General features: G+C 39.4%; 1 protein-coding gene across 3 annotated transcripts; it reads right to left on the reverse strand.

Annotated features, from left to right (window-relative positions):
* Nucleotides 1-377: 377 nt before the first annotated feature.
* On the reverse strand, nucleotides 378-11,055 carry LOC125243284 (zinc finger protein 845-like). Of its 3 annotated transcripts, XM_048152802.1 has the most exons (4): nucleotides 9,279-9,334; nucleotides 1,534-3,796; nucleotides 1,193-1,280; nucleotides 378-998 (listed from the first exon to the last, which is right to left on the reverse strand). In XM_048152802.1, the coding sequence occupies exons 1-4, from the start codon at nucleotides 9,310-9,312 to the stop codon at nucleotides 993-995; spliced, it is 2,391 nt and encodes a 796-aa protein (XP_048008759.1). In that variant the 5' UTR covers nucleotides 9,313-9,334; the 3' UTR covers nucleotides 378-992. The 3 variants fall into 3 exon arrangements, 2 of the variants coding, with proteins under 2 accessions (XP_048008759.1, XP_048008760.1); XR_007179007.1 differs by lacking the exons at nucleotides 1,193-1,280; nucleotides 1,534-3,796 and adding an exon at nucleotides 10,951-11,055 and having other exon boundaries at nucleotides 9,279-9,618; XM_048152803.1 differs by lacking the exon at nucleotides 1,193-1,280.
* Between the last annotated feature and the right edge of the window lie 1,184 nt (nucleotides 11,056-12,239).

Below are 12,239 nucleotides of genomic sequence, written 5' to 3' on the forward strand. Positions count from 1 at the left end.
AGCATTCCAGGGCACCTTTAAATGAGAATACTAGTGTACTGTTTATGAAGGCTAATCTTTAACACCAAGCATATCTGCAGACTCTGTTGATTTTCTCCTTGATTCTTTTAACTCAAAAGTCAAGAATTGTTTTGATGACATTGCTCCTGTGAAAGTCAGGAAGAAGAGTCTGTGGCAGACAAAAAGAAGATGCCAGAAAAGATGCACAAGTAGTGCTGTGCCTGATTAAAACAATACAGAAATGAACCTGTCGCTTGATCAAACCGAGGACAAACAAAGACTCGACGCTGGTTGTTGTTTAAAGTTCATAGTAATTGTTCTGACTTCATGAAGCCTGAATGGTGTGAATGAACATCAAACTGACTAGAACAAATGAGTTGTTGATAACATGAGTAATGAGTTTAATCAATCATTATACAAAAAGTAAAAGTGACACTAAAGACTTATAAGAGCCAAAACATCTCAAGAAAAGAGAAGCAGTGTCCAGTTTCAAAAATACATAAAAGAATTTGCATTAGCATTTGCATAGAAAAGTACAAGTGGAAGAGAAAAATGTTCTAAACAATGAAGAACGAGTTAAAAATTAATAACAGATTCATGTTTCTCTTAAAGCGTATGACTCTTCTTCAGCTCCTGAACTGTGAGAGCACAAGAACACGGAGTTCATTTAAAAAAACTTCTGCTTTCCTTCATAAAAGAGAACTGAGTGATGGAAATTCATTACTAACTTTAACACAAACTCCTGAAGATGAACTTTGTAAACTGTGGATGATGTTTCTTTGTCGTGTCTCTCGCTGCAGCTGATTAGGACAAATTTGTATGGAAGAGATGCTTTATCGTGTCACGTTTGGTGTCAGAACGAGAAGACTGATGCGATTTCACTGATCTGCTTCTTCCCAGTGTGAACTCTTATGTGAATCTTCAGCCTTGATTTACATGTGAAGCGTTTTTACACTTTTTGTCTTCTGTTTTTCTTTTCTTGTTTTCGTCCATCAGATCTAAAAGAAACATTAAAAATCATGTGAGATTTCAAATGAGGGACAAACGTAAAATGAAAAGTGAAGCTCAAAGATCACGATGAGTTTAATAGTCATTTTAATCTGGTCGACAACTGCTGTGTCACGATTATGATCTATTTTAATGTCATGAAGATGATTTGTGGTATAAAACGGCTATAAATGATCCGACACACATGCGATCTAGCTGGGACTCGTTCTTTCTGTTTACAGACGTGACGCAAAGACACTCTTGAATTTCCCTCGAAAACCCACCAGTACCACCTGAATTATGAAACATTATTACAAGCTTACCGTTGTGAATCGGGCTAAGGTAAGGAGATAGTTTTGAACACTGGCTGGTTGCTCAAATATGGATTTTGGATCATTTTTAACCAAAAAAAGTTACGGGCAGCAGCTTCAAATAAAATAAATCTCTATGAAGAGACTTTACTGCTCATAAAGATGAGTAACTTACTGTAATTTCAGACTCTGATTGTTTTTCATTTGAGTAAATAATGAAGATAACTGAACGAACCTCTTCCCGCATGGATCGAGGAGTTTCTCCACTGCATGGATCTTCATGTGTTTATTCAGGTTACTTTTACGAGAGAAACTCTTTCCACACTGATCACACGTGTGCGGCTTCTCTCCAGTGTGGATCATCTCATGTGTTTTCAGATCTGTTGACTGACTGAATCTCTTGTCACAGTGTGAACACTTGTAAGGTTTTTCTCCAGTGTGGATCATCTCATGTGCTTTCAGAGATGATGAATTAACGAATTTCTTGTCACAGTGTGAACACTTGTAAGGTTTTTCTCCAGTGTGGATCCTCTCATGTCTTTTCAGATGTCCTGAATCACTGAATCTCTTGTCACAGTGTGAACACTTGTAAGGTTTCTCTCCAGTGTGGATCCTCTCATGTGCTTTCAGATTTGATGAATTGCAGAATCTCTTGTCACAGTGTGAACACTTGTACGGTTTTTCTCCAGTGTGGATCCTCTCGTGTGTATTCAGATGTGCTAACTGACTGAATCTCTTGTCACAGTGTGAACACTTGTAAGGTTTTTCTCCAGAGTGAATTCTCTGGTGCTGTTTTAAACACTTTGCTGTAGTAAACATTTTCTCACACTCAAAGCACATGTACTCTCTCACAGCAGTGTGTATTTTATGATGTACTTGTAAATGTTGCCGCAATGAAAAACTCTTTCCACACACAGAACATGAATGTGGCTTCTCCTTCGTATGAACTCTCAGGTGAGTCTTCAGAGCGGTTTCCCCATGAAATGTTTTTCCACATTGATGACATATGAACGGTCTCACTCCGGTGTGGATCCTCATGTGTTCTTTAAGGAGTGATGGTCGCATGAAACTCTTATCACATTGATCACATGCGTACAGAAGCTTTTTTCCAGTGTGTATCCTCATGTGAACATTAAGCTGAGTTTTTTGTGTGAAGCTCTTCCCACATTGATCACACGTGAACGGCTTCTCTCCAGTATGAACCCTCATGTGAATCTTAAGATAATTCTTGTTTGAGAATCTCTTTTCGCACTGATCACACTTGAAAAGCTTTTCTCCAGTGTGTATCCTCATGTGAAGATGAAGATTTAGTTTTTGTGAAAAACTCTTCCCACACTGATCACACGTGTACGGCTTCTCTCCAGTGTGGATCATCTCATGTGTTTTCAGAGATGCTGACCGAATGAATCTCATGTCACAGTGTGAACACTTGTAAGGTTTTTCTCCAGTGTGGATCCTCTCATGTGTTTTCAGATGTGTTGACCGACTGAATCTCATGTCACAGTGTGAACACTTGTAAGGTTTTTCTCCAGTGTGGATCATCTCATGTGTTTTCAGTTGTTCTGACCGACTGAATCTCATGTCACAGTGTGAACACTTGTAAGGTTTTTCTCCAGTGTGGATCATCTCATGTGTTTTCAGTTGTTCTGACCGACTGAATCTCTTGTCACAATGTGAACACTTGTAAGGTTTTTCTCCAGTGTGAATTCTCTCATGTAGTTTTAAACAGTTTGCTGTAGTAAAAGTCTTCTCACAATCAAAGCACATGTACTCTCTCACAGCAGTGTGCATTTTCTGGTGTTTATGTAAATATGACAGCAGTGAAAAACTCTTTCCACACACAGAACATGAATGTGGCTTCTCCTTCGTATGAACTTTCAGGTGTTCCTTCAGGTTTGATAACCCAACAAATGTTTTGCCGCATTCATGACATGTGAACGGTCTCACTCCGGTGTGGATCCTCATGTGTTCTTTAAGGAGTGATGGTTGCATGAAACTCTTATCACATTGATCACAAGCGTACAGAAGCTTTTCTCCAGTGTGTATCCTCATGTGAACACTAAGGTGTATTTTTTGTGTAAAGCTCTTCCCACACTGATCGCATGTAAACGGTCTCTCTCCAGTATGAACCCTCATGTGAATCTTAAGATCATTCTTGTTTGAGAATCTCTTTTTGCACTGAGCACACATATGCAGCTTCTCGCCACTGTGGATCCTCATGTGAACATCAAGAATATCTTTCCTTGAGAAACTCTTCCCACACTGATCACATGTGAACGGCTTCTCTCCGGTGTGGATCCTCATGTGATTCTCCAGATGTTGCTTGGTTGTGAAACTCTTTCCACACTGAGTGCAGGTTGTAAATTTCTTGGCTCTTCTTTTCTTAAAAAATGTCTTTTTAGTCTTTGAGCGACTCAATGATTTTTCTCCAGGTTTGTCATGATGTTCCTCCTCCACTTCACTCAGTTCTTCACTGTCCTCGCTCTCTTCCATCAGGTCTGAAAGAAAGACAGCGAACATTATACTTTCATATGATCACTAAGAGTGAAGTGAGTGAAGGGAAGAATGGGTAGGTAAAGAAGTGGGGGTGAAGAAACGAATGTGAAGGAAGGGAAGTGAGGGAAAAAGCTTTCCCACATTTTCACTGTGGACTGTGAAAACGTGTGTTTGTATTGTCCGTATTTCAGGAGATCAAAGTATCTGAGGTTATTTCAGCCTTACACGGTTACTTCTGACATGATTATCCTCCTTTTAAAGGCAGAGCATTTCTTAAAACTGAGACACTCAGGAAGTGACATCATCTTAGCTCTTTCTACAGCATGATAGGAGGACGAGAAAACAATCTCAATCCATTTAACTCAGTTTTAAACAAACTGTACAGTGTTTGTTCTGAATTCTCTGTGTTCAGCGTAATGACGAAGATGCACACGGAATCAGTGATGCGCGCGTAGCGCTATATAGTTGCATCAGCTGTTCTTACTGGAAAGTTCTCTGGATTGCTCGACATTGTATGAGTAACGGACAGGTAAGTCCAGTGTTATTAATAGGCTCTAGAGCACCTGACATCAAAGCAAATTTAAAAGTTCTGGCTAATGCTAATCATAAATACTCTATTATTATTTACGTCGGCACAAATTATGTTGGACTTCGCCAGTCGGAGATCACTAAAATTAACATTAAAGAGGTGTGTGAACTCGCAAGTATAATGTCAGAAACAGTAATTTGCTCTGGTCCCCTTCCTGTTCGTTGGAGTGATGAGAGAGTAAGCAGATTATCATCACTCAATGGCTGGCTGTCTAAGTGGTGTCCGCAAAATAATATAGGTTTCATAGACAATTGGAAAAGTTTTGGGGCAGACCTGATCTGTTGAAAAGAGATGGTATTCATCCCTCCTGGAATGGTGCTGCTCTTCTTTCTAGTAATATGGCACATAGTCTTAGAGCTGAAACATGACAAACTACGGCCCAGGTCGGGAAGAAACCGACATTCTTCCATCTTAAAAATATATCTAAACTACGACATATGCTCTCAATGAAGAATGCAGAACAGTTAGTTCATGCGTTCATGACCTCAAGGCTAGATTACTGTAACACTCTACTGGGTAGTTGTTCCTCCCGCTTGATAAATAAACTACAGCTGGTACAAAATGCAGCAGCTAGAGTTCTTACTAGAACTAGGAAGTATGACCATATTAGCCCGGTTCTGTCATCACTGCATTGGCTTCCTGTTAAACATTGTAGAGATTTTAAAATCTTGCTAATTACTTACAAAGCACTAAATGTTTTAGATCCTTCTCCTATTTGGCACCTAAACTCTGGAACAATCTTCCTAGCATTGTTCGGGAAGCAGGCACACTCTGTCAGTTTAAATCTAGACTAAAAACGCATCTCTTTATAAATTTACATTTTCAAATCCGTTAGGCTGCATAAATTAGGTCAGCCGGAACTGGGAACGCTTCCTATAACACCAGATGTACTCGTTACATCAGAAGAAGAATGGCATCTATGCTAATATTAGTCTCTCTGTTTATCCTGAGGTTTACCGTAGTCAACCGGATCCGGGCCGTATCCAGATCAGATGGAGGACCTGTGCCTAGACACGACCAGAACGCAGCCCTGAAGTGTCAGCAGAGATTGTGGCACAGATAGTCTGGCCTCAATAGGGCCATTTGGATGCTGTAAGGAGGCATGACTCAGCGTGAAGTTGCAGTTGCAGTTGCAGTGGGGACATCTCAAAGTGTCATTTCCAGAGCCTGGAACAGGTTCAGAAGGTCTGGTAGTGTGAGTAGAAGGCATGGTGGAGGCAGACAACGGGTCACAACACCAAATCAAGACCGATACTTGACCCTGCATGCCTGCAGAAATCATTTCAAGCCTGCAGTCAGCCTGCGAAATGACCTTCAAGATGCAATAGGGGTGTGAGTGTCCACTCAGACTGAGGAGACGACTTCATGAAGTTGGCTTGAGAGCCAGAACACCAGTTGTGAGGGTGCCTCTTTCCACAGCACACAAACTGGCACGTCTGCAGTGGGCTACAGAACACCGCAGGTGGACACTGAGAGAGTGGGGTACAGTGCTCTTCACAGATGAGTCCGGTTCTGCATGAACTTCCTAGACAGGCGTAGGAGGGTCTGGCGTCGCCCTGGGGAGAAAAATTTGCCACAAAATGGTTGTACAGCATGACAGTTTTGGTGGATCATTGGTCATGGTTTGGGGAGGCATCTTCATGGGTGGAAGGACAGAGCTTGTCATCATCGAAAATGGCAGCCTGACAGGCCAAAGGTATAGGGATGAAATCCTGAGACCAGTTGTGCGACCGTATGCTGGTCCTATGTGGCCAGATTTCGTGTTTATGGATGACAACGCCTGCCCACATTGAGCAAGGCTGGTGACAGAATTCTTGGAAGAGGAAGGCATCTCAAGGATGGAGTGGCCAGCCCATTCACCCGACTTAAACCCCATTGAGCACATTTGGGATCAGCTACAGTTAAGAGTGCAAGCACGCCAGGTCCCTCCACGAACGCGTGTGGAGTTGCAAACAGAGTTGCTGGAGGAATGGCAAGCCATCCCTCAACAAAATATCCAAAACCTCATCTCAAGCATGCACAGGCGAAGTGAGGCTGTGATCTACTGACTGGTCGTCTCAATGCATAACGTTTGTTGTTTCTTGTCGCATTTGTTAAACCATGCAATTCATGTTTGATCTGCTGTAACATGCAATAACATCTTTTGCTGAACTGAAAAAGCTTTCTTTCCTGTTTTGGGTCCTGCTTCAAGCTCTGACGCTCTGACACTCCACACAGAGTGACTACAGTACAGTACATTATCACCATTATGACCATTGTGCTGGCTCCTTGAGACACTCCTAAGTTATTACACTGCTGCACTGCAGGCAATAATGTTTAAGAGGCATTTCTTGTCCATTGTGACTTCAGGTGAATCACAGAAGTACTGATCAACCAACAGTTTTTTGGTGCACTCTTGTCTTCACGAATGTGTGACAAGCCACTTCACACCTTGTGTCAAACTATCATGTCTGGGCACCATCAAAAGTGATGAAGCATGAAATTAGCCAGTGCCACAGTTCCTCAACAGACCATCCATACCGGCGTGATGAATACGATCCTAAACTAGACTACAACGCAGCCCTGAAGTATCAGCAGAGATCGAGTCAACTGGATCATCCATTGTGAAGGCCTCATCGACACGACAGCCAGTGCCACAGTTCCTCAACAGACCGTCCATACCGGCGTGATGAATACGATCCTCAACTGGACATGACCACAACGCAGCCCTGAAGTATCAGCAGAGATCGAGTCAACTAGATCATCCATTGTGAAGACATCATCAACACGACAGCCAGTGCCACAGTTCCTCAACAGACCGTCCATACCGGCGTGATGAATACGATCCTCAACTGGACATGACCACAACGCAGCCCTGAAGTATCAGCAGAGATCGAGTCAACTGGATCATCCATTGTGAAGGCCTCATCGACACGACAGCCAGTGCCACAGTTCCTCAACAGACCGTCCATACCGGCGTGATGAATACGATCCTCTACTGGACATGACCACAACGCAGCCCTGAAGTATCAGCAGAGATCGAGTCAACTAGATCATCCATTGTGAAGACATCATCAACACGACAGCCAGTGCCACAGTTCCTCAACAGACCGTCCATACCGGCGTGATGAATACGATCCTCAACTGGACATGACCACAACGCAGCCCTGAAGTATCAGCAGAGATTGAGTCAACTGGATCATCCATTGTGAAGGCCTCATCGACACGACAGCCAGTGCCACAGTTCCTCAACAAACCGCCCATACCGGCGTGATGAATACGATCCTCAACTGGATGGAACTGAAATTAATTGTGTTGTGATCCTATCAGACTTATGATAGCAACCTGATTCGTAACAAAGCACTGTTCACCAGAGGAGAACTGGCCCCCCGACTAAGCCTGGTTTCTCCCAAGGTTTTTTTCTCCATTTAACACCTATTTGCCACCTGATGTCACCTGATGGAGTTTGGGTTCCTTGCCGCTGTCGCCTTTGGCTTGCTTAGTTGGGGACACTTGACATTTGACTTGATTTGATATTCAACAGTATTCTTGACATTTATTCAACAGTGCTTTTGATCTGCCTGCATTGACACTATTCTTTAAGAGAAAGTATGTACCAGTTATTATTGTAAAGCTGCTTTGACACAACCTGCATTGTAAAAAGCGCTATATAAATAAAGGTGACTTGACAACATTGATTAATAGCAGACTTGCATGTTTTACATGAATTTTAAACAATACCCGTTCTTGTCTTAAGACAACTTTGATTAACATTTTTGATCCACTTCAAATGTTGACTACTGTAGATAAATTAACTAATTATTGATTTTTACAACTTTTTACTCAAGTTCGACAAAATTATTCACCAGTTATCAATGTAAAGCTGCTTTGACACAATCTGCATTGTAAAAAGCACTATATAAATAAAGGTGAATTGACTATTTGAATTTAAATGTCATGTTGCAAGTATATTTGTATCAGATACTGTTTCTGAGTTTAATTATATTAATGTTACCTATTTACCACACATGAATGACGCACTGTACTGTATGCTGTCAATCGTTTGAAGTTAAATATAGCAATCGCTCGCTGTGACTTGTATAAGAAGATACTTTGTTGTTTATTATTTACATTAAGTGATTCATCTGCTAATTATTATTTTTATTTTATTCTTCTAGAAAAACCTTGCACATGTCTATCTATGTTGATGCCAGAGCAATCATTAAAAGGCTATCGAGACATCTCTGACAAGAATACTGTAGCGGTCAGTGCACTTCGATCCAGCTATAAAACCTAAATCAGAACAGTGTTGATCACATTCATCAACCCTGTTACCAAAGTTACTGTAAGAAGAATAACCTCTATAACTATGAATAACTTCTATAATTTATAAGAAATACAACTTTATCAGAAACTATGAATCAGATTTGCTTCATTTCTGCTTACAACCCCATCAGTCATTCTGGAAAGATCATTTACATGATACTAGGTATGCTCAGATTGATCGGCCTCATATTGATACTGGCCAATCTCATGAACCGATCTTGATTTGATGACGATAAACTTTAGCACTGCCCTCATGTCTTCACCAGTGTGGAATTTCGAGGTCTCAAAACACAAAAACTCACCATTTGCCATGTATGTGTTCTGAACAACATGGAGGAAGAGTGGCAAAAGAATACAGTGTCTTGTCGACTCTTTAATAAGTATCCTAATATGGCTAGTGTTTTGTGACAGCCCTGTTTTAAAATACCTATTAAAATGTTCATTGTAAAATGAGTATTTGTTATTTTTTTGATTCCCAATTAAAACGACAACATTAATATTACTGTAAATAATAATTGTGCAGAAGTGCTTGAACCTTTCTAACATGAATGTTGTTCAGCATCATGAATGAATGAAGAATAAACACCAACCTCTTTGTTCTTCAGTATCTTCAGTGCGTTTCATTCTGCAGGGTTCTGGATCACTCATGTTCTCACTGTCCTCTTTAATAAACTCAGTCTTTGCAGATTTCAGCTCTTCCTGATGCTCTGATGCTCGTCTGATGGGAATATTCCAGCATTTATTGATGAACTACTGTGAGAGGAGCTTCACTGATGATGTGAGTGATGTGGGAGGAGCTTTACTGATGATGTAACTGCTGTGGGAGGAGCTTCACTGATGATGTGAGTGATGTGGGAGGAGCTTCATTAAGTGAACTGAAGTGGGCGGGGCTTCATTGACTTGAACTGCAGATTGGTTGGTGGAGCTGATCTGCCAAAATCAAAAATATATCAGTTACTATGTTTGTTTTTATAGGGTTAAAGACCAGAAAACAAATTTTAGTGTGCATCGAAATTAAATGTACGAAAGCGATTTTACATTAAAAAAAAACATTAAATGCAAGTGTCTATTTTAATGTTTCAAATAACTAATAAAACAAGTCAAAATATAGGTGAAATAATGTTCCATCATCATTCAGTATAACAGATATATTTAATGTAAAAAGAAACAACAGTTATTTTGACCTCTACTTAATAAAATATATAAAAGAATAAGAGCTCATGCTGAATTTCGTTCTATTTTAAATGATAAAAAACGTCTTGCTGACAAATTGGTGAAATCTAGTGGTTTGAAGGAAAGTGGCAAAGTATAAAGACTTAAAATGACAATTAAAGAGTATTTTGGGCTGCAATGTGATCCTTAAATACAGTGTTTGAATGTCAGCAAATGATTCTTGTTCTAAATACTGACAAGTTTTTTTTTTTTTGCTATATTAACTTTTTGTTTCTAATTCTAACTTTATTCTGTTTCTCATTAAAATAATGGCAGATATCTAGAAAAGTAGCAACTGTAAAATAAATAAATGTACATATTTGTAGTCATCAAATCTGCTCAGTCTGTTGACAGCAATGAAATGAGCTTTAAGTGTCAATTTACAGCAGATCTGAAGACATCAGCATAATAAATGAGGTGAAAACAGGAACTATTGACATGAAATAAAGAGTGTTTTCAGCAGTTTCTCTGTTAATATTGATGATCCTCAGACTATCAACACTCATTCAACAAGACATTCAGATCATCTCACTTTATTCTGAGTGTTTGCTGTTAGAAACTGATTATTTGAGTCAGAATATATGAGAAAAGACTATAAAACTCATATAAAGAACAGCGCAAAGCCAATGTCAAACTGTATTCCTATATTAACGTTTACATTTTGATTTGAAATGTTTTATATGGCTCGCTACAGGCTCGATGTAAAGTATTTAACAATATCTGTTTCAGTGTATTTTAATACAAATCTGATCAGCCAAAGATAAAATGGAGCAGCAACAAGATCGCCCTCAGATCTAAACTTTTGACTTGACTTAAGCAGTTTTCACTATGAAACATCGAAACAATCACACAAACGAACACAAAATCGCTCAGGTCTGAATGAATTCATCATATTTTCCTCACATGCTGCACTAAATGTTTATTTCAGCAGGAAGACGACAGAAAAGACGCACAAGTATCGCTGTGCTCGATGAAAACAACAGAAATGAGCCTGTCGCTTGATCAAACTGTGTAAAGTGTGTTTAATGATCTTGTAAATATGAGAAATACCGTGAACTGCTCGACTCTCCTCAGAAGACTCGACGCTGAAACTGAATGAGAGGAAGGCGCGCGCGTGCCGTGACGTCATCGGCCAGAGACGCGCCAAATACTATAATGAACATAATAATCACACAAAAATATCAAGCCTCTTATCTTTCTCTTCCTGCTGGTTGTGTAAAGCTGTGGTGAAATGAACAGTAATTATTTCAGTTCATTATGTAAAAACTGAGTGTTTGTGATCAGCGCTATTTACAGGTCAAACATTTGCAGAAGTTATTTTATAATAATGTGTCCTGGGGTGCACTTATAACGCTGGTGTGATTTTTACATCACAAATGGTCATAATGTAGAAATAAAAGTCATTTTTTACACTGATTTGAACGCTGCGTTTGAAGGGGCGTGTCTCTGTGAGACTTCAGTGTAACGCCCACTGCTGTGATTGGCTGATATCTTCGCATATGAAATAAGTACATGTGGAACTCTCTAAAAATTTTGATTCTCCATTTCATGACCTCTTATAACTAATAACAGCCCAACAGATATTGGTTCCTGACATTTAATGAACCCATTTTCTGTCTGAGACACATCAGAGATACTGAATATCTAAGACCAGTTTTGATACTCATTAAAGTATTTCTAATTGAAGTTATTGTTGTCTTTATTAAGAATGTATTATTATAACTAAAGAACGTGTTTCACTCAAATCACGTGTAACTAATTATCACAATTACAACATGAAATGAAAGCATGTATATCACATAAGTTTTATGAGTCTCTATTGAGCCATAACTACTTTATTGTCTAAAAGAACATTAGTATGTTATTGTATGTGTTTGTTTCTCACTTGTGGACTTTCAGGTCCTCTGGTGGAATGAAATAGACATTACATGTGAACTCAATGCTCTCAACACACTGTTTTGGGTAAAAATAGGAAAAATAATACTTTACTCTCTAAAGAAATTTGAAGTAAGCAAAGCCATAAGTATTTCTGAAGGGAATCTTTTTATTCTCCCAGTGGATGCATAAGATTTCCTGACAATAAAAATGTATTTGTATGTGACATTCAGATTATCACACATCAGAGTACCTTATTTACGTTTAAAAATAACAGAAACAAACACTCCAACAGGTCAAAGTTTCATTTTCATTTTTCAACTTTGCCTTGGTCAAGTTCTATGACTCATAATAAAGAAATTGTATTTCTTCAAAAATTGTAGTAAAGAAAACAATATTGAAAAAGTAATTTAAATCTGCCATCACCCTGTTTTTAGACCATTACCTTGTTCCATTCTTCCTTT

This window comes from Megalobrama amblycephala, linkage group LG13 (genome assembly GCF_018812025.1).
Source record: "Megalobrama amblycephala isolate DHTTF-2021 linkage group LG13, ASM1881202v1, whole genome shotgun sequence".
Lineage (NCBI taxonomy): Eukaryota > Metazoa > Chordata > Actinopteri > Cypriniformes > Xenocyprididae > Megalobrama > Megalobrama amblycephala.

What these genes read in the sequence shown, in the direction of transcription:
- LOC125243284 (XM_048152802.1), bottom strand. Translation starts at nt 9,312, where the DNA reads ATGAAACGCACTGAAGATACTGAAGAACAAAGAG. An exon ending in AGATACTGAAGAACAAAGAG is followed by an intron (nt 3,797 to 9,278) that starts GTTGGTGTTTAT and finishes TCTTTCTTTCAG; the next exon opens with ACCTGATGGAAGAGAGCGAG. An exon ending in CTCGATCCATGCGGGAAGAG is followed by an intron (nt 1,281 to 1,533) that starts GTTCGTTCAGTT and finishes TTCATAATTCAG; the next exon opens with GTGGTACTGGTGGGTTTTCG.